The 24,105-nt window shown below is 36.0% G+C and overlaps 1 protein-coding gene across 1 annotated transcript; it reads left to right on the top strand.

Moving 5' to 3' along the window:
* Positions 1-3,289: 3,289 nt before the first annotated feature.
* LOC111917916 (KH domain-containing protein HEN4) lies at positions 3,290-6,977 on the top strand. Its single transcript, XM_023913554.3, has 8 exons — positions 3,290-3,533; positions 3,796-4,387; positions 4,611-5,027; positions 5,532-5,777; positions 5,879-6,010; positions 6,082-6,248; positions 6,335-6,419; positions 6,513-6,977. The coding sequence occupies exons 2-8, from the start codon at positions 3,809-3,811 to the stop codon at positions 6,825-6,827; spliced, it is 1,941 nt and encodes a 646-aa protein (XP_023769322.1). The 5' UTR covers positions 3,290-3,533; positions 3,796-3,808; the 3' UTR covers positions 6,828-6,977.
* The last annotated feature ends 17,128 nt before the right edge of the window (positions 6,978-24,105 follow it).

The following is a 24,105-nucleotide window of genomic DNA, read 5'->3' as shown; positions in this document are numbered from 1 at the left end:
CCCAAACGTTTTAAAATGCATAAAATACGTTTCTTCGAAAATGTTTTGATAACGTATTGATCGTATTTTTCTGGGAACAAATTCCGCAACATTTTTATGAAAAGAAGTACTCTGATTTTTACAAAGCATAACACATAATCGGTCTTTTCTGGCCATGAAAATGGGGATGTCACATCAATGGCTGCTTCTAATCAATCTCAACAAAAGTATTCAATGAAAATCGCAAATAGTGTGAGTTGCCCATCACGTGCCCCATTGTTATTTGTTGAAGAGTATGATCACTACAAAGTCATAATGGAGAGATTTTTGGTTGGCAAAGAAAAAGGTGAAGAAATATGGAGGTCGGTGAAAGAAGGTCCTCATGTTCCTATTAGGCGAATGGTCAGAGATTTTGTTTCTACTCTCATAGAGAATATCTCCAAATAGCACCTCTCATTACAAATGAAGTCGAGAAGCTCCATGCAGACCATATTGCTTTTTCTGAAATGGTTTTTGGTGTTCCACCAAATCTAAAATAGAGGCGTCACAATAAACCATGAAATCATCCAAACCCTCAGGGAGCGCAAGAAACGGGGCCTCACACAATTTCTGCCTCAGAGCCTTAAAAGCCAATTGTTGATTAGGCCCCTCTGAAAAGTCACTTTCTTATTAGTCAAACGAGTCAAAGGCACTACAATCTTGAATAAATCCTCGATAAATCTCCGATAATACCCTAAGAGACCTAAGAAACTCCAAATATCAGATGTTGTCCTCGGAACCTCCTATCGCATCATGACCTCGATCTTGGCCGGGTCGACCAATATACCATTATGGTTAACAATTTGCCCTAAAAATTGCACCTCATGCTACCAGAACTCACACTTGGAGAACTTGACATAAAGTCTCTCCCTCCTCAAGATCTCTAATACCTCTCGTAAACGTTCCTCGTCCTGCTCCTTGGTCTTGGAGTAGACCAGAGTATTATCAATGAATACAATCACATAGGGATGAGCAACAGGCCAAACCCGGACTAGACCGGACCGAAGACCGAAAACCCGAAGACCGAAAATCGTGAATTTTCTTACCCGAAAACCAGACCGTTTTTGGATGTATCGGGTTCGGGTTCGGTCTGGTCCGATCTCGGGTACTAAACCGGGTTTCGGGTTTTGGACCGAACTAGACTTTGAAATTGGTACAATGCGGGACTTTACTTAGATCACGTGCAAATGAGGTGTCTACAAAAAAAATACAAACCTTATTAACATTTGGAACAAATAAAAATTACACTATTTAGCATAAAAACTACACTTTTTATAAAAAAAATGCATGTTTTAACAAAAAAGAAACAACATTGCTAATAAAAAACTGCATTTTAACAGCTTTTTTGTGTAAAAAACAACAAAAAACAACATTATTTATAAAAAATTGCATGTTTTTATAAAAAAAAATTTGCATGTTTTTAATTTTTTTTTTGCATGTTTGAACAAAAACTAGCATGCTAGATACATTCTTTCTTGTAAAGTGATAGGAACATACGTTGATCAAGATTTATAAACAACGTTAAAATAAAAACATCAAGTTTTATACATAATGTTATATATAACATTAACTAATAATTCAATATCCTTATCTATATATTCTAAGGAGAAAAAAAATTCCGGTCCGGTCCGGGTTAAATCCCGTATTCCGGGTACGGTCCGGTCCAAACCCGAAACCCGATTAGTGGTAAAAACAAAACCCGAAAACCGGCCCATTAATATGTATATCCGGTCCGGTCCGGGTCCGGTCCCGGTGTTTTTCCGGTCCGGTCCGGTCCAACGGGTCATATGCTCATCCCTACAATCACAGACTAATCCAACATGGGCCTGCAGATCCAGATTATGAGATCCATGAACGCTGCTGGTGCATTGGTGAGCCCGAATAACATCGCCACAAACTCTTAATGATCATAACGATTCCTAAAGGCTGTCTTCAGCATGCCATCCTCTATGACCCTTATCTGATAGTACCCTAAGTGCAAATCAATCTTGGAGAAGCAAGATGCACCCTGAAGCTAGTCAAATAAACCGTCAATCCTCGGGAGTGGGTAACAGTTCTTCACCGTTAGCTTATTCAACTCCCAGTAATCAATGCGCATTCTGTGTGAACCGTCCTTCTTTTTCACAAACAGAATCGGTGCTCCCCACAGAGAGCTACTCGGATGAACAAAACTCTTGTCTATCAGCTCCTGAAGCTATATAGACAACTTCTGCATCTCAGGTGGTGCCAAACGATACAATGTGATTTATGCACACTTGGCACGACGCATCGGTTGTTGGGAGCTGAGGAACTTCTATTTTTGGCGAAGTTCGGGTCAAATCGGTCATGGATATGGCAACAAAATATTCTAGAAGGCTTAAAAAACGGCTAGCTTGGAGAGTAAGTCGTCGCCTTAGGGTTTCTAAGGGGCTGACCCAAGAGGGGCCTCTTTATTGCCTTCTAGGGTTTCGATACATATAAATACAACTTTCTGGGAGCCGTATTTCATGCATTGTAAGTCCCAACATGCATAAATTTCGAATCTCTCTCTCTCTCTCTTTCTCTCTCTCTCTCTCTCTCTCTCTCTCTCTCTCCATTTCTTCCAGTTTCTTAGTATTCGCTTTGCGTTTATCGTTTTCCATTGCAGTTGGAAACTCGGTAAGTCTACATTAAATCATGGTTTTTCACTCCGTTGCTTACAACCGATAGAAGCAAAGTAAAAACCTCAAAAGTTTAGGAGTCTGATCCGTGCAATTATTCCACGTTCAAGATTAGCCGTTAACAGATCGGTTTTACATTATTGTCTGGTTTTTTTAATTTCGTCAAATAACATGACACTCTCCTTTTACCTTTTTTATAATCAGATCTAATCGAGAATAATTAATCTAATTTTTGGACAAAACTTGGTAATCATATTAATTATAATTGGATCTATTATTTGCAACTAATCGATATATAATTCTCAATATTATTTGTCGGTTTCTTACGTGTCTATTGGTTCTGATTTACAACAAAAAACCAATAATATATAAGATGTTCTTTTTTCTTTGTCATTTTAGTATTTTTACGTTTATAAACAAAATTTGTCGAATACTAAAAAGACAATTATTAATTTATTATATTATGTTTTGTAACTGGATAAACTAATATAAACATTTTGTATAGTTATATTATTTTATAAATAAATATAAATCATTTTAAATAATCAAAGAAAGGGCATTTAATTAGTTTTATTAGCGACTTGGGCTTTTAATGGGTTAAATGAATAGATTCATTTTTTTTGTTCTTGACAAAAAAGCCTTTTTAACCCTAAAACACCGGCTCTCAACAACAACCGCATCTCTCAATCGATTTCAGCATCGATGATCTCAATCAACCGAATGAACCCCTGTTTCAGCGTCGATGATCCTGTAGTTCACTGCATAAGGCTCGAGACGTCTGACTAAGCATCGATCCTTATTCAATTTCAGCATTGTTCCTCAATTAATTTCATCACTCTTTCTGATTGTCGAATTCTGCGACTCTACATATCACCGGTTCATCTCTCTGCCTATCATCATTTCTGTTTCTTTGTTGATTCTGAGTTCTTTCTGATTGTTTCTGAATTCAGAATTGTAAATCAGTTATAGCTTGTTTCCGTATTCTGAATTCTTGTTGATTGTTCATGAATTGCTATTAGCTTATTACTGTTTCTAAATTGCTACAATAGTTTGATTAGTTTCTGAAATCTGAATTGCTATTTGATACCCTTTTTTACAATGTTGATGTAGTAGTGACTATCAGGTTTTTCAATTGTAGATTTTGTGGACAAATGGAAAGAGGCAGAGGATCCCCCTTCAAGAAACGCCCAAACCCTCGCTTCAACAAGGGTGGCAACAAAAGAGGGAAATTTGATGATGAAGAATCTTCAGAAAGCTCTCATGTTTCAGAAACAGTCTACCGAATCCTATGCCAATCCAGAAGAATCGGCAGTGTAATCGGAAAAGGTGGCACTGTAGTGAAAGCCTTACGTGAAGAAACCCAAGCTAAAATTACAGTTGCGGAATCTGTCCTTGGTTCAGAAGAAAGAGTAATCATAATCTACAGTCCTTCTGCAAAAGCTCCAGTAGTAAAAAATGACGATGATGATGATAATGATTTGGAGCTGCATTGTGCAGCTCAAGATGCTCTTGTAAAAGTTCATGATAGGATTGTTGAGGAAGATATTTTTGATGATGAGGAAAGTGTGGTGTTTTGTCGAATGCTTGTTCCAAATAACACAGTTGGGTGTCTTTTGGGGAAAGGTGGTGAAGTTATTAAGAGATTAAGAGGTGAGACTGGTGCTGTTATTCGTCTTTTGCCTGCAGAGCAGCTTCCTACTTGTGCTATGGAGACTGATGAGTTGTTGCAGGTAATCTACTTTTATTTATTTCTGTATTACTTTCATTCCTCTTGAAAATAATGTATTGATCATTGTTATATACCTCTATTTGTTTATTATAGCATTCTATTTTCATCCTACTTTCATTTTTCCCTTGAAAATCTCTTTTCCAGACTACATAAGGGCATTTTAGTATTTTCTCTGACATATAATACAACTTTTTTTTTTTTTTTTTTTTTTTTTTTTTTTTCAGATATCAGGCACACCAGATGTTACAAGAAAAGCACTTGCTAAAGTCTCAACATTGTTACATCAAAATCCACGAAAAGATGAGCCACCATCAAACAGTCGACCCGTGGGCCCCCCACGGGCCTTTCAGCCAGGTGCACCACCGCCGCCTGAACGTGGGCCATACACCTACGGTGCACCGCCACTTCCATGGCGGGAGCCACCACGATATGGGCCTCCGGCCATTGATCCTGTTCAAATTGAAGAGACACCAATTGAGTTCCCAATGAAAATTCTTTGCTCTGAAGCAAGAATTCATGGAGTTATTGGGAGAAATGGGATCAGTTTAAGACAGTTTCAGCAAGAAACGGGTACAAGTATCCATGTGGAGGATCCACTTCTAGGCTCAGATGAAAGAGTCATTGTTGTCTCTTCTTTTGATGTTAGTATTTTTAATTCTTTTTAATTTTTTCAGTTTTGGTCCTTATTTGAGGTTTTCATAAAGTTTTTGCTCCCTGTTCCAAGTAGAATGACCCCAATCATTTTATAAGTAATAGTAAACAAATAAACTAAACGACATAAATTTTTTTAAGAAATATAATATGAAGGGCAATATAGTCATTTTAGGGACCAAATCCACAAAGAAAATAGTGTTTTCACAGTTTGACAAAATTTTTAACTACCTTTTTGGTCCCAAAAAGTTTTCTTTTGCAAAATTTTGAGGTTTTTGTAACATTTTGGGTAGAAAGACTATCTTGGGATCACAGTTGCAAAAATCAACTATACTCAGGGACGAAATAGTCATTTGGAATAGGGACAAAAAGCATTACAAGAACCTCAATCAAATAAGGAGCAAAGTTTTACAAGAGCAGTTTTTGGGACCAAAATTAGAAAAAAACAGGAAATTTATTTTAATTATTGGTTGATATTTGAAAATGTTTATCAGGCTTTACAGAAACCAAGGTCAAGAACAATTGATGCGATTCTTCTTTTACAAGATAAAACAAGTGAGCATGATGAAAAGGGAATAATTACAACACGTGTTTTAATTCCTTCTAGTAAAGTAGGCTGCATTCTTGGCCAAGGTGGCATGATAATCAATGAAATGAGGAGAAGAATTAAAGCAGATATCCGTGTCTATCCTAAAGAAGACAAACCAAAGTGTGCTGCTGAAAATGAAGAGCTTGTTCAGGTGATAACCATATCTCAATTTCCAGACATACCCTTTTGGTTTTTTCACTTTCCTGAGACACCCTTTTTGATCTTTTACAATTTCCAAAAATACCCTTCTAGGTGTCGGGGAGTTATGGTGTTGCGAAAGAAGCTTTGGCTGAGATTGCATCAAGATTTAGGGCAAGATATCTTAGAGATACAAAACCTGTAACAGAGGTGGTCCCACGAGGTGGTCGTTATGAACCTTTTAAGGTAAAATTTAAATTCGGGAAATGAGAATTTATTAATTTAATAACTAAATATTTATTTATGTTTCTATGAAGCGCGAATATAATCCACATCAGCATCAACATCAACATCAACATCAACATCCTCCTCCTAGTTACCTTGCTCCTCCTCCTCCTCCAAGAGAGTATCAACCTCATACTTATCATGCCCCTCCAGTGGAATATGCAACCCATGCTTATCCAGTTCCTTCACACGCATCAGGGTATTTTAGTCATTTTTCATTTTTCATTTTTCATATTTCTATACTCTGTTTCACATTAATATATATTTACTTTTGTTTTAAATCAGATATCCAAGTGCTGTTGATATGAATGTGGCAAACAGTGGACAAGCTTCGGTTCCGGGTCCCCCTGGAGTTCACAACCCTAGTGAGGTCGGTTGGTTAGTTAGTTTCTTAATCAGGGGTAATTTAGTAATTTTCCAACTTGAGGTCATGAATTGCTGTAAAAAATATATATGTATATAGGTTGCAGGAACAATGGTGAACAGTCAAGATCCGTATGCACAACCAGTTGCAGTTGCAGCCACACATGGTGTGGTGGATGTGTACCAAGCATACGGTGGGGCTGCAGGCGGACAAACCCATCCTGTTCAGGTTACTTATGCTGAAAACTATGGTACCCAGCAAGATCCCTACTCTTCTGCACACACATCATATTACACCACCACGACCACCGCCCCTGCCACCACGACCACCGCCCCTGCCGCCACTGTCCCAACCTACCCCCCTCAGCAAGGCCATTACACCACCACCCAGACTTCTCAGCAGTATGGACACTAGTTTTAGTTTGGGGCATATTTGATTTACTACCAGACCTTTTTAAAGACCACCCGATCAGATCATGTTGTTGACTTTTTAGAATGTTGACCAGACTTAATTGTTATGACTTATGATTCAAAAAAAAATCTTGGGGACTTTTCTTGCCTAGAATTCAACAGACGTATACGTATCTATTATGATGAGACTTTGTCCTGATGATGTGGACTTTGGGAGTCATGTGATGTGTGCTTGACAGGACAGGATTTGATTTGTACTTTGTTTGACTGACTGATGTCTGTGGGACAAAAATTAAAAATTGGCGGCAAAAGGTGGGACAGGGAGGTTGCTTTTGATCTGTCGTATGTGCAAAAGAGGTGAATGCCCTTTCTCATTCTTATCATCGAATATAGCCCTAGAAAGTCAGTCTGTCAGTGTCAGTCCAGTCGGGTCTTGTATAACAAACATAGCCTAAGGTTGGACTGGACTGGATTGAATTGGACAGGCTTTTTAAGACTATTTTTGATGATAAGGATGAGAAGGGCGTTCTTGTCTTTTTCACAAATGAAAGATCAAAGGCGAGTCCTTGTCCTATACCTTTTGGTCGGGACAAATAAATTACAAATTGTCTCACCGACATATGTACCATTCCTATCATGTGTATTGCTCTCTCTCTCTCTCTCTCTCTCTCTCTCTCTCTCATTTAAATTGAATACTTATTTTATTATTTTCATAACAGTTAAAATGATATAGTCTGTCTAGATACAAAAGGTATACAAAAGGTATATGATGTTGTACATATCATTATAGAGACGATTATTTTTTTCTTGTTGACACCAAATCACTTATTTTTCTTAATATTATTATTACTTGATGAAAGTATTGTAAAATAGGAGTATTTTATAATGAAAAAGAGAATCTATATATGCGGCAATATTAACATGAGAAACTGACTATTTTATAATGAAAAAGAACTATATATGCGTCCATATTAACATGAGAAACTTTTGGACATTGGGATAGTCTAAATGTCTTCTATCCAATCCATATAGATATGGTACCATAACGACTTGACCAATTTGTCATTCTTTTGGAAAATATCATGTTTGAAATGAGACGATTTAAGTTCAAAAGAATTAAAACATTCAAACATTAGGATCATCTTTTACTGTGATTCAGATTATGATCAATCACTAATGATGTGGGTATATATGTCATACCTTGAACAATGGTGGTTCGGACAACCCTTCAACATATGTAATTTAGCTAAATGTTGTTTATTGATTGTAGTCAACACACTACTCTAAGTTCCATCTAAACATGTTGCAACGGTGATGGTAGAAGTGTTAGTCGATGCTATTCATGTTTTTGGAACGAAAAATCAAAACTACTTTTAATTTTGCTTATGTACAAGTTGAGGTTTGAATTTTCGATCTCAAAGAGAGAGGACAACAATAGATACTGTTTAGCTAGAAACTCTTTGGTCCTATTATTTATGGTATTCGAAATGTAACACCATCTTGTTTGAATATATTATGGAATTGAGGTTTTTATTCTACAAAAGCATTTAGTGAACTTCATAAGATAATTGACAAAGTGATCAAATTTATCAAACATCTCCCATATCTCCAAATCAAATCTAGAATTAAAGACAAGAAATATGACAAACATTATTGAAAAAGAGTTTAACATAACTATTTCAAATAACTATTTGGATAAAAGTATAATGATAAACCTTATTTATTTGATGTTTGATAAAAATGTGTTTAGCATTGAAGACTTGAAGTACTAGCGACTTCAATGTATCTGATGATTTTACTCATCTTTTATTAATTAAATCTAAATTTACAATTGTTTCAAGAAATGACAATGTTGTTATGAGGCAAATTAGCTCAGCTTAATGATCATGCAAAGATTCTCATTAGACAATATGAATGTATGTTCTCTTCATAAAAAAAAAAAAAAAGAGTTCATGGCAACCCTTTATACAAGACAATGAGTGGGTAAACCAAATGTTGTAACCTCGAAGTACATAAACCTCGAAGTACATAAATGCTACTTATAAATGAAATAAATATGAGCTATCATAAATGAGTTACAACACTCCCTCTTGGTTGCTTTGATTTATGTTGAATCATTCATGTACTTCTTAAACAATCCATTAGATGTTCGCCTCATTAAAAGCCTTGCTGGAGAAAAACCTTAGGGACTAAAACTCTGGTCGAAGGATAAAAGAGTATGACTTGGATGTCTTAAGCGAGGGAAGGAACCATATATAGTGTGCCTTCTTAAAACCCTGTTTAGAGAAAACCCAGTGGGGGAAAAAAAAACTCGAACCAAGGAAAAAAGAGTGCACAATGGTTAATAAGATACTCTCACTGACTTCAAAAACTATAAGTGAGAATGGATACAGTTAGTGTCTCATTAAAAAAACTTTGTCAAGGTAAACCCCATGGGACAACACCCTTGAGCGAAAGGAAAGAGTACACAAGCATTCATCAGGACGCCCCCCTTAAAATGCATTCAACAGGGTGCAAAGCATACGTCAGGATACAAGTCTTATTTACACACAACTAGGTGCATGATACATATCATTTATGTAGCTCAGAGAGCTTCCTAAGTCCAATAGCTTTGACATGTTTTTGGAAAGAATACTTCGACAGTGACTTGGTGAACAAGTCTGCATGATTCTTATTCGATCCGATATGTTGCACTTCAATCTTTTGAAATGCTTGTTGTTCATGTATAAAGAACAATTTCGGTGAGATGTGTGTAGTGTTATCCCTTTTGATGTAACCCATGTTTCCCTTGGTCAATAACAACAGTGTTATCTTCAAATACGACAGCTGGTTCATTGGGATCATAAGCCAAATCACATCTACTTTGAATATGGCCAGTTACAGCTTGAAGCCATACACACTCTCTAGTCGCTTCATAGAGCGCGGATAGTTCATAGTAATTTTTCGAAGTAGCAACTAGAGTCTGTTTACAAGATCTCTAGGATATCATCGTGTTCCCGATGGTAAAGACATAACCAGATTGGGAGCGTCCCTTATGCAAGTCTGATAAGTAACCTGCATCAGCATAGCCGACAAGGGTTGCGTTATCTCGAGCATCATTTGGACTTGATACACTCGATGACACGTAGGGATAGAATAAACCTATATCCGTAGTACCTTTAAGATAACAAAATATGTCTTTAATACCATTCCAATGAAGGCGTGTTGGCGCATTACTGTGTTGAGCAAGACAATTCACAACAAATGAGATGTTTGGTCTGGTACATTGTGCCAAATACAATAATGTGTCTATTGCACCAAGATATGAACACTCGGGGCTCAATATCTCTTCATCGTCATCCTTTGGACGAAATTGGTCCTTACAATATCTAGAGAACAAATGGCCATGGGAGTAGATGACGGCTTCGCGTCATGATGACTAAAGCGTCTCAACACCTTTTGGGTGTAGTTTTCTTGATGGAGGAAAATCCCATCTTTACGGTGCTCGATCTACATGTCGAGGAAATACAGTGTCTTCCGAAGATTTTTCATCTCGAATTCCTTCTTCAGGATTTCAACAGTTTCGAACAACTCTTTTGAGGTTCCTATGAGATTTAACATAGACTGCAACAATCGCATATCCTAAAGTGGATTTTGTGACATCCCCATTTTCACAGCCATAAAAGACCGATTTTGTTTATATTTTGTTTGAAAATCAGAGTAACATTTTAAATAAAAGTGTTGCGGAATTTGTTCCCAGAAAAACATGATAAATATGTTATCAAAACATTTCTGAAGAAATGCATTTTTATTCATTTTCAAAACATTAGGATGTCATCGTCAATACATAAACATAAGCATAAACAGAACTTACATTCATTTACACTAATGATCTACATCTCTTTTAGATCTCTTAGTGTAAAGTAACTTCATATCGATACTTGTGATACACATAAACTGAGTGGGTCAGGTTGGGAAACCTGGTGAGTACATAGGGTTTTCAACCCACAATAATATAATTATTATGTTTAAAAATCAAACAATCAACCCAATTACCCATCCCCATTATCTTCTTTACTCTTAAGTATCTACCCTAAGAATCGGCTATTCCTCGTTCATTCATTCCTAAGGATTATCCTAAAGAATAGGCACCAAGTCCATCGTCGCCAAGGTTTATACAACATGCACTAAGTCTATAGTCGCAAGGGTGTAGGCTAGGAGTGGGAAATCATGCTATCGTTTCGTGTTTCTATCTGACACGACAAATTTTTATGTAACACGAACACGACATGACACGATGTCGTGTTTTTTTTAACTAACAAGAAAACGAATGAATTAAAAAACGACAAACACGACCCGAAACGAAAAATATAACATATACTAAAAACTAGTTTAATTAATGAATACTTTATCAAATATAACACGACAAACACAAAAAAACACGATAAAGAACTACTAAATCGTATCAATTTCGTGTCAAATTTTTAACACGAACATGACACGATACGACATCGTGTTTTTTACAGTTAACACGAACACGACACGAACACAAATTCAAAATTCAATTTCGTCCCAATTTCGTTTCGTGTCATGTATTTTTGTCGTGTCGTGTCATAAATTGTCAACCCTAGTTTAGGCACTAAGTCCATAGTCGCTAGGGTTTAGGCACTAAGTCCATAGTCACCAGAGTTTAGGCACTAAGTCCATAGTCGCCAATGTTCATTCATATCATCTTTCATCTCTCATCATTCATCTACCCATGTTTTACTCAACTTATTCGTAGATATAAAATACATATACAATTTAAATTATTTAAAATATGTATAAAATCATTCATCCAGCATAGATAGCAAGTATGCATGTTATATGCACATGTAACGCATAATTTATATAAAATACTTCATATCTATGTGTAAGATGAAAGTAACTATGCACTCACTTGTTAAAGTGATGAATCAAAATTCGAGTAGCGCTTCGCTTCTTAACAATATGATTTCCTTCGATGAAACCTAGTATTATTACCACTAGATTTTAGTCTAATATTTATTGCGACTAATTATTACTATACATTTGTCATTAACTCAGAGTCTACTTTATGATCTATCAAATAAGGAACAACCAGGTAAGATCATATCGGAGGTAGGTTCTGTTTGGTATATGAAGTATACTGTTTGGAAATCCCACTTTAAACACCTCACTAAATCACAGCCTAGACATCATCCCCGTAAGTAGATCAATCAGTATAACGACTTTGAATCACTGATAAATCTTATTTATAGGTTCATAATAACGATATTATATTTAAATATAAGCTATATTTAAAATAGGGCAGGCGTATCTTACCTATGAGGGGGTTTGGCTAGGAGCCGAGCTCTGTAGGGGTAGAACTTCCGAGCCAAAAGCTCTTCTTCTCGGAGCCTTTAGGCGCTCCGGGACTCGCCTCTAGCACTAAGAAGTTGCTAGGTAAAGGGGAAGAGGGTTTGGGGGTAATGGGAGAGAAAGAGTATGAAAGATGTGAGTTTTGGGGTGATTTATGCCTCTATTTATAAGGCCGAATCACGTCATGAAAAAGGGTGCTCACGTCGTGAGCCTTGCGAAGGTGAAGTCTGTTACTGACACGTGGCACTGAACGCGAGTAAAACAATCAATCTTTAAAATTTCATAACTTTCGCATACGAACTCTCTTTTTGACTTTCTTTATATCCACGCGTAGGTAAAGACAATATCTACAACTTTCCTTTTGACTCCATTGGCTAATTCTCGACTGATTTTAAATTTAACAGTATGAGAATATTACATTGTTAAATGACTGCGTAAAATTCATAACTTCTACATACGGACTCCATTTTCATTTGTCTTTTTATCGTTGAGCTCCTATTAATGAGATCTTCAATTCTCATTTAGGTTACGTTGGCTAAAAATGGATCGATCTAAAATTCGAATTCCGGGTTGTGCACTGCTATGCCAAATCTTAGAAAAATCATAACTTTCTCATACGAAGTCAGATTTGGGCGTTCTTTTTTATGCACACTCTCCGTTTAATGTATAATAAAACATTCATTTAGATCTCTAAGGCTAAAAAGTAGTTTATCAAAAATTCACTTTTTACGTTACGCGGTGTCGTGCCGATTTTGCCATAAAACTTCGACGGGCAATAACTTCTTCGTTTTAATTAGGATTTCGGCGTTCTTTATATGTAAGGAACCCTTGTGACATATTCTACACCTTGATTAAGATTATTTATTCTAAATAATCCTTTTTTGAAAAGTTGTTTTTGACACTTATTGTCTCTAAATTGACTAACCCGAATCTGTGGGCGTTACAAATTTCTTAATAAACACTCATGGGTATATCTCGTTATTCAAATATCACACCTTGATAAATTACTCACTTAGAGGGTTGTACCACATCCGACCAGATTGTTTCAATCCATAAAGTGAACGTCCTAGTCTTATCGAGAACGTGTTCTGTGGTCTGGAACTACTTGATTCAGACAACTTGATTCAGACAACTTGATCCGACCAGATTGTTTCAATCCATAAAGTGAACGTCCTAGTCTTATCGAGAACGTGTTCTGTGGTCTGGAACTACTTGATTCAGACAACTTAAGTCCATCAAGGACTTTCATGTATATCTCTGTGTCTAGATCCCCATAGAGATAGGTCGTGGCCATATCCATGAGCTGCATATTCAGTTTTTCGGAAACTAATAAACTGTTTAATTAGCAGAACGTTATAATGTCCATTACAGGAAAATACATCTCCTCATAATCAATTCCAGGGAGTTGAGAGAAGCTTTGCTCCACGAGACGATATTTGTATCTTATAATTTCGTTATTCTCATTACACTTCCTTACGAATACTCATTTATAACCAATTGGTTTAACATCAGGTGGTGTTGGAGCAACAAGTCCGAACATCATTCTTTTCGCTAAAGAATCCAATTCTATTTGGATTGCTTGTTTCCATTGAGGCCAGTCCATTCTACATTGACACACAATAATAGTACGTGTTTCCATGCCATCACTGCTCATAATGTTAGTAGCTACTGCGTATATGAACACATCATCGATGACAGTCTCGTTTTGCTTCAAAATATCGTCTAAGATAGCATACTCGACAAATATTTCAAGATTATCGGGACAACGAGGAATTGGTGTTTCATCGGGAACACGCTCCTTTAATACACTCTAATGATCCTTAATGATCTCATGTGGCAAAACCGATGCAACAAGATTTCTCATTTTTTGAGGCAAAACATCCTTGGAATCGATCGGTCTTCCTCTTTTCTTGGGAAGAGTAGCGGACTGGACAACCGATGGTAGCTTCCTTTGCATGGTGGGTACAACCGGTGGAACATGTTCAAACGGAACATGATGTCTCACAAGGACGTCTATCCTTGCAGACACATTTGCAACAAGTATATTTGATATCATAACATTTGCTAAGTCATTAAATGCGTCTGGTAGTTGATTAGCACATTTTGTAGACATAGGATTCGTTGCACTTCCTTATCACCATGTGCAGTTAGATGATCCATATGAGACATATTGGGTACATGCCATGTTATTTCATCAAGTTAACGTGCAAATCTCCCCCTAACGATTGGAAGATTGTGTCATCAAAGTCACAATCCACATGTCTAGCGTTAAAGAGAGCGCCCGTCAAGGGCTCTAAATAGCATATAATGGATTGGGATTCATTATCAACATATATTTCCCGTCGTTTCTAAGGTCCAAATTTCAAACGCTTTTGAGGTTCAATTGGAACATTGACTAAACACGTAAATACAAGATGTCAAGCTTATATCTAGTTACCGGCTGGTACGTAGAAAGTGGTTGGGTGGCTATGGCTATGGGCCTCAGATGGACCAATGCAGCTGCATGCAATATTGCATAACCACATGCATAAATGGGAAGTTTGGTGCGCATAACCAAAGTTCTCGCAATTATTTGTATCCGTTTAATAAATGCTTCTGCAAGACCGTTTTGGGAATGAACATATGCACCGAGGTGTTCAAGATCAATGCCCAATGTTATGCAATAGTCACTGAACGTTTTCGACGTAAACTCCGCGATATTATCAAGTCGAATTGACTTTATTAGATAATCCGGATGATGGGCCCTCAATTTAATGATCTCGGTTAGGAGTTTAGGAAACTCTGGATCCCTTGTGGAAAACAAAGCGACGTGTGACCATCTTGTTGAAGCATTAAGCAATACCATTAAATATTTAAATGGTCTGCATGTTGGTTAGATAGGTCTACAAATATCCCCTTGAATTCTCTCAAGAAAACGAGGAAACACTTTTTTAGGTTTTACATGAAGTGGTTTGAGATGTGTCTTTCAAATTGAGCATGCTTGGCATAGGCTTTTCGGATTAATCATGAAATTCTTTCCTCCAAGAGGATTCCCATGAGATACATTCATTGTTCGAATCATTATATCTTGACCCGGGTGTCCCAACCAATCATGCCATAACATATAAGTCCCTTCATCAACAGGGGCTTGACGAATGATTAGGTTGATTTTAGTCTTTTGGATCGTGGTAAGATACAAACCATTCGATAAACATCTAAACTTATTCAATATACGCTTTTGGTCATATTGAGTGGAGGTAATGTAAATGTATTCAATACCATTCTCTCGAGTAGTTTCAAGGTGAAACATATTTTTTCGAATATTCTTAAAACTCAACAAGTTTTGATTGGAATTTGGACAATATAAGGCTTCATTTATGGTTAAAACAGTACCATTTGACAACAAAAACTGGGCTAAGCCAGAAACCAGGGTCGACGGACCTGAAATGGTTGTCAATGAATTTACTTTAGGCGTAATGTTGATAAAACAATCATTGTATTTTAGGATAGTGTGGGTTGTACCACTATCAACCAAACAATCAACTATCAACTGACCCACTATGCATGCCTAAAAGTAAAAATAATTTAAATTCGGTCAGACGTATAAAATAATTCCATAAGGAAATAACTTTAAATTAGATCGAGAAACATGTTTAAAATAAACAAAACATAATCCAAAAGTATTATTCAACTGGGAAAGCATAACCAAACGAAAAAGATAAAAACATAATCCATGGGCTAAACAATAGCTTTATTCTTCTATTCAAACCACAAAATCCGAGGTCTCAAAATAGAGAAATTAGTTTTGATAGACATTTTTCTTCACCGGGAGGAAAAATACTGGATTAGTTATCATTAGGGATGTAAACGAACATAAACGTGACTTGTTCATGTTCGTTCATTTAAGTTAGCTGAACAAATTAACGAACACGAACAAGATTTATTGTTCATGTTCGTTCGTTTATGTTCGTGAACATGCTAAACGAACAAACATAAACGAACAAAGATAAACAAACATAATTGCACATGTATGGACATAAATGAACATATAGTATAATAACATAATCTAACACAATTAAACATATATAAACATAAAAGGAACTTATATGAACGAACATAAACGAACGTAAGCAAACAACATAAATGAACGTTCGCGAACATAATTGAACGAACGAGACCATCGCTTATGTTCATTCGTTTAAATAAACGAACGAGCATCGGTGTTTATGTTCGTTCATTTATTAAATAAATGAACATAAATGAACTTCCCACCGAACGGTTCACGAACAATTCGCTGAACGTTCAGTTCGTTTACAACCTTAGTTATCATATAAAATGACAGGTTTATATGTTTATGGTTTGCATTAGCACAAATTATGTTTCGAAATGACAGGCTCAAGAAACACACGATTTGCTAAACTTTGTTTTTGAAACGATAGGTTCGAGAAACACAAGATTACTATAAATACTTTTCTTTTTCGAAACGACGTGTTCGAGAAAACACAAGTGTGAAAAAGTTCTCATTGATCGAACAATGGGTCAAATGAAATGATAAGATATCAAGATTATAAGGATGGAGTCAAGGAGTATCAAATGGAGAAAAAAATAATCATAATACCAAGAGAGAATTACTTCACACTTAGACTGAGTCAAGGACTGTCAAGAAAGACTTACTTCACAATTAAAGAGAATAACGACCGCGAAAGTTGTGTTTTTTTTGTTACTCGTCGAGCGAGAAACGTGTAGTATGATGCTTCCGACCTCAAGTTTGATAACGTGTTGTGAAGAAAATTAGCTCAGCTTAATGATCATGCAAAGATTCTCATCCCTTAACCTACGCCTATTTGATCTGCTCCAGTAATGGAGTAATCACTGTGATCCTCAGACAGATGTCTCGAATCAGGGCCGCTACCGCCTTACGGCTCAGGGCATCGGCCACCACATTGGCCTTTCCTGGGTGGTAAAGGATCTCACTTTCATAATCCTTCACCACATCTAACCACCGATGCTGCCTCATGTTCAGGTTCGGCTGATCCATGAAGTACCTCAAACTCTTGTGGTCTGTGTAAATGGTACACAGGACCCCATAGAGGTAATGTCGCCAAATCTTGAGGGAGAAAACTACATCCCCCTGAAGTAGTAGTAGGTAGCGACTCGAAACTCTGCCAGTGCAATTTCCTAACTTATGTCTGGAAGAACCTCTATAAGTTAAGCTACACTATAGTCTTTTCAATGTAACTTATATTTATAGTTATAAGTCGTTATTATGAACCTATAAATAAGATTTATATGTACTTTCAAGCCATAATAATGATTGATCTACTTATGGGGGTTGTGTCTAGAATGGTTACATTGGCTTGGTTGTTGGATTTTAGAAAGACTATTATGCCGAAATGATCCTGCCTCCCAACTGTCCTGTCTGGCTGATCCTTACTTGATAGATCTTGATGTAGACTTTGGGATTACTAAGGATCTAGACTATTATTAGTCTCCACGATCATTAGACTAAAACTCTGTATTAATTCTACTTAGGTCATGTCAAGGAATATCTAAGGTGTTTGGCGAAACTCTGCCCGGATCACCAGTCACCCACCTAAGTCAGGTGAGTGCATAGTCTCTTTCATGAGCATGATTTAATACAAGTATTAAATTAAAGTATTAAATATATGTTGGAAATCGTATTTGAATTATATGATTATCTCCTAGATTATATGTTAATATATGTATATATTATGCTATGTGCAAACCAGATATGGTTTTATTTTATTTTAGGATTAAATAGATAATATCATATAATAGCATTAAAAGTAGCATTGCTGATAAGATAAAAGAATAATAATATCTAATGCTCTATAGGCAATATAAATACACTAGAGATAGGTTAGTGTCACCCAGGAATAGAGTTGGTATTAAAAGTTGGTTACAGGCACTGTAATCTAGTCTAGGGATAAACTTAGACTTGTGAAAGGTACCTTGTTCAATTAAGTATGATATAAGGTAGTCTCATTAGGAGAATGTGCGTAACCTAGGAATGGAGAGTAGAGTTCTATTCCGTGAAACTTTTAGATGTCGATGTATGGTATCTCCGTACAGGAGTACGATATAGTATTCCCCTTAGGATGACTAGACATGGTAATCCTGATCAGACAACTATAATGGTATGTATGCATATTCTTGGATAACTAGAAATGGTAGGTCCTGATTAGACAATTGTAATGGTATGTCTGCATATTCTTGGATAACCATAAATGGTAGGTCATGATCAACTGTAATGGTATGTATGCATATTCTTATTGACTTACACATGCCAAGGAATCCCCTAGATGTGTAGTCAATCTTTTAACGACTCACCAGACAAGATAATTTATCCATGATAATCGTGGACTAGGATCTATGAGGATCGGTATGAATGGATATGTAGGAATGTAAGCCTATATGGATATTTTATGGTAATGAATGGTTTTGCAAGTATGGTAATTAAGGAATATTGTCATATTAATGTTGTGGAATTAAAATCCCTATGTATCTTACTAGGTTTCTCCAACGTGACCCACTCACTTTATATGCATCACAGGTAACAAGACATAAGCTACTGGAACTTGATTAGGATGCTGAGTGACTAAGAGAAAACATGCAATAGTATTCAGGACCATCGGGTCTTTATGTTGTAACTTATATATCTGTATCAATTATGACATCCTTAGGGTTTTAACATTTTAGAAAGACACATTTGTAATCAAAATGAGCTTTTGTATTGGGATTTTACGCAAATATAAATAAGCGATTTTTAAAGCGTAAAGAAAAGTTTTAATTGGTTCTGAAAATTAGAGGAAGTTAAATACGTTTTAGAGGTACATGCACGTAACCCAAATACTACAGTTAAAATCGATGTTGAAAGTGAAGCGAATCCACCCGTTGAGATAAGAGCATTCAGACGTATCTATGTTGGATAAGGTGTTTAAGTCCATAACAATATTTGAGATGCACTTGACTCGACCCGACATGGTCCATTTGGGTTGCACTTCACCCGAAAAATTTGTATGGATAATCTTTTGAGAATAGTATGTTTATGATTTATTAATATATTATAAGGTATAATATATTAATATGAAATCATATTATTTAATTAGTATTGATCTTAAATTAATTAAGATTTAATTTAGTGATCAAAAGGTGACTAATTAAATATGGGCTCTTGTATTTATTTAGTATGGGCTAATGCTTATTTAGTATGGGCTAGGATTGCATGGGAGTCCATGGAGCTTTTAACCCATGGATCTTTGGAAAGGAAAAGTCATGGGTATTAGGGTTTACATGGATGTAACCTTAATCCTCCACACCATAGAAAGGAGTCTTTGGCACTTGATTTGACACTAGTTGTGCGTGAACAAGAGTGGTGGCCAATTTCAAGAATATGCATTATTCTCTCAAGAGTTTTACAAAGTTTGTGGTGATTTATGATTTCCATTTGAAGCATTCACACTATTGGTGCTAGGCTCTTAAACTCCAAGCAATCAACCACTCCTAAAGGTATGTCATTCTACTAGGAATTTTATGATCCAAGTTCCCCATGCCATGCTAGTTAGGATGTAAACCTTGGAAATTCTTATTTGCATGTATTTTAGAGAAAACATAGATCCAAGGTTTATAGGTTTGCATGTACACCATAGGAGTGTTAGAATGCTAAAAACCCAACAGTGGTATCAGAGCCTAGAATTGTTTTCTTGAATACTTGATGCAAACTGTTGAAAAATCGAAAAATCTTGCTGTCTGGACAGTGGACCCGCCGAGTCCAAGAATATCTTCATCCTACTCGTCGAGTAGGTTTATGCACTCGACGAGTAGGAGGCCAGAGTGCAGTTTTTCGAGTTTTTAAGCTGGAATTGGACTAGAATCATTACACTAAACTGTTTTGGACTTATAAAACCTGTTTTTGATATTGTAATGATTATGCTAATCCAATTTCAAAGACTATTATCAAAAATTTTAACTTTTGTATGTGTTCATATGATTCTTAAAATTGTTGATATTGATGTTCATGAACTTATGAGTTTTGTTAGATCATAGGAATTATTTGCAAATTGTTTGTTAGTTAATTCTTGATCTTGATGTGCTTTAATGGAATCCATAATTTGTCCTCAAGTTATGGATTACCAAAAGTTATTCTTTTAAAGCCCATTAAAACCATAGGTTACATAAGTTGAAGAGTCTTTTTCATCATAAATAGTTTTATGGACTCCGTAACTTGTCCTCAAGTTATGGATGACCAAGAGTCTCTTCATTAAAAGGTTTTTTTTAAACCTTAATTAAACTCATAAGTTATGAAAAGTTAAAAGTTTTTGAATTGTTCAAAACTTGCCCTCAAGTTTTGGAATTTGTAAAGTCTCACACACACTTTAGTTCCAACCCTCAGAGTTTTAAAAGTTAAAATTCAACCCTTATACTTTATATTATTATAAGTTAATAATATATATGTATAAGAGCAAGTCAATGTTACTGTTAGTAGGCATCATTCACGAAGCCGGTTAATAAGGGGGGTATAAGGTTGTTGCCTATAAAATTGCAGCTTAATGGGTGTCCACTCTCACCCACCGCTTCCTTGACTGGTGGAGGGTCGTTAGCCGAACGGGTAGGATAAGGACTATAATTATCATTAAAAGTATAATGATGAATATAAATAACTAAACCTTTTATAAATTCCCAATCTAGTTACTTTAAAAAATGTGAATTTGGTGCTAACCCATGAAATTTACACTTTGTACCTTACCAAGTCGTTGGTGGAGCGTGTGTGGTTAACCGGTACACTAACTTGGACTAGTAAGGATGGAAAAGGGTGACTTAATGTTTATTATAGACTGGTGGAGTGCGTGTGGTTAACCGGCACATTGATTAGGTGATAATATTAAGGGTACGAAGTGAATTTGCATGGTTATTCACACCTTCTTTTGTGATCCTCGGCCTCCCGGTCACAAAATTTGAGGGGGCACAATCGAGACTGAAACATGCTATTGAAAAGTTCAATGATTCTCAAAAGATCTAGGAGTTTCAAATCCAATTAAAACCTAATTATTTCGTTTTTCATGGTGGAAATTGGTGAATCGTCATTCGCCTACCTTCAAATATTCTATAGCTTGGATTACGGCATCCCTCTTCCAAGTTATAAAATATTGTGTTGGGTCCTAGCTTTAATATTTCATATTGGGTGTTATATTAAAGACTTTAAATCAACTATCTTGAATATCTCCCAAAAGGTGTCTGGTTCAGACAATTATGATCTTCCCAAATATCTTGGAACAAGCTTTCCTAATGAAGATGATGTCTCGAAAATCATTCTTCACTCCCTCCACCACCTCCAATTATTCTCCCTAACCCACAAGTTCTTGAATAGTTCAAAGTAACTCAAGCCCTATTGGCAAGCAAGGTCTAGGTGTGGTCACATATTTACAAGTTGGGAGAGTTGGGTGTAAAAGTCTTGAGAAAGTTGGTTGGTCAATCACTGTCTAAGTCACACAATGAGTTCCTTTGGGACTACTATGTAACAGACTATGACATGACCCTAATGATCTTATTTATTTGCTTGGTGCTGCTGAATCAACAATGATTTGGAGCTCTGGTAAAGAAAATTTGATTAGTAGATCAACTTCCCAAACTACCATGGACATTGACAATTGGTAACATTGGATATCAAGAAAAGCTTTTTTCTTCCTAATGGAAAGTGATCGGCCATAGTCAACTCGGTTGACGAAATGGTAAAGAGAAAGGCTAAGTCTGAGAGAGTCACATGTACCATCACCAAAGGGTCCATATGTTTATATTGCCAAGGGAAGGGGCATTGGTTGCGAAGATGCCATAACTACCTGAAAGATCTGAGAGAAGGTCAAGTCAAAAAGTTTGACTCTGCTTCAGGTAAGTCCACTATCTAACTCTCTTAAGTTCCTATTTGAAGGTTATTAATACATTTTGATGTATAGCAGGATGAAGCAAAGGGAAGGAAACTTAAAGAAAGAGTATGCTGAATCTGATCGCGAAGATGGATTTCAATCGCATGGTTCGAAGATCGGATTTTTGAGCTACTACTTAGGAGTTATGACAGATTGCTAGAAAATATGTAATAACATAGTTTTCATTGAAAGTTGCATTGTAAGGAAAACGTTTTTCCGCATTTATCAATAAATAAAATTTTGTTTTACTTTATTTTATATCTCCTTGCAATGGCATTTATGAAAAATTGATGTTTGTATATTTCTAGCAATAATGGGAATATGAATTTGATTCTTTCATTTATGGCAGTGTCTAAATTTACCAAATAAGGAAAGATTCTCATCACCCAAGTTTCAATTGGACAGAAACTTGGAATCATGCAAGTTGTATAGTATGATGAATGAAAGCCTTCACCTTTGGAAAATTAAGACTAATTCCTTGTTCACACACACACACACACACACATATATATATATATATATATATATATATATATATATGAGTCAAGTGAAGGACTAAGGGATCGAGTACACATTCGTGTGCACTGGTGAAGTCCACACAAAAAGATCGATAAGACTATTCGTCATGATTTACTAAAGTTTAGTAAATATGGTTATACTTAATAGTTTATGTATAGTTCTGAAACATTTGAAAAGTTTCGATGTATGGCAGAACGAATGGGAAGAATCAAATTTGGTAGAAAGATAAAAGTTTTTCAAATCTAAAAAGATGGGAGAGTACTTTAGTATCATGTTTTATGATCATCTTAATGATTGTGAGACCATATCAGAATTCATCCTCTAGGGACATCTTAGTGCATTCTTATGGATAAGAAGAGGAGTCATGAATTATTGAAGTGGTTAAAATCGAGAAGATGAGTCATACTTTGTTCCAAAAACAAGTCTCAGAGTCATACTCCAAGATTGTAACTTGAGTGACACATCTTAAAGAAGGTTTATAACACTTGTCAGATGTAAGAGTAAAATGTTTTCTACTCTTGTATATTTGAAATTGGTAAGTTGTGATGTTTTGGATAAAACAAAGACCAACTAAGGCCAATTGTGTGAAGTGTTTATCTTGATAAGAATCTACACTGACTCTGGAATATTTGTTTGGTTATCAAGGAATGGTTCTTGACAAAGAGAAAATTATATGTCAAGAGGACAGTGGGAGTCTTAAAGGTCTTGAAAGTTTCAAGAGCTAATCATGGATAAAACCTATAGTTTATTTCTAGCACACAAGTTGAGGGTTGTAACCTATCGTGTTGACATAATTCTTGTTTCTATGCCTATTCCGGTAAAGTTGACTATGTATGTGAGTTCTATGAGTTTTTAATTGTGTGCATAACAACTCGGAAGCAATGGTAGGCCCTTATGATACTAGGTGGCAAGAAATTAATATTGAACAAGTTCAATCCATATGATTTTGAGTTTGCCACTAACCTTGCCTCGTGATTATGGTTGTGACAAATTCTTTTGGATGTGAACAGATACACCATAAAATCTAAGTGTCATAAGGTTTCTTTCTGATTCATGAAAATGATGGTGAGGAAACTCTTTCACTAAGAATATTTTAAGTAGATAGCAATTGTGATATTTGCATTCTCAAAGTCGTTAGTGGAGCGTGTGTGGTTAACCAACACACTAACATGGACTTGTGAGGAATGGCAAAGGTCTAAACAATTGAGACTATGATTACGACATCCCTTTTCATAGTTCTGAAATTGTTTAGACACACATGTGTGTTATCTAAGGAAAGGTGTATGATTTTGATAAAGTTTTGTTGAAGCATCTCGTATCAAGAAATCTGAACTTTGGTGATGAAAGTCAATCAAGTATTGATTTCTAGAAGTTGATTTCTAAGTACATGTCAAAGCTAGTGGGAGCATAATTGTTGTGCTAAATAATTATTATGCTAGTGGGAGCATAAGCAATTATGATAAGTATTGTTAATTATAGAAAGCA

Source organism: Lactuca sativa, chromosome 4 (assembly GCF_002870075.4).
Source record: "Lactuca sativa cultivar Salinas chromosome 4, Lsat_Salinas_v11, whole genome shotgun sequence".
Lineage (NCBI taxonomy): Eukaryota > Viridiplantae > Streptophyta > Magnoliopsida > Asterales > Asteraceae > Lactuca > Lactuca sativa.
Note: the sequence above shows the minus strand (reverse complement) of the source record. Positions and strands in the feature narration are given on the sequence as shown.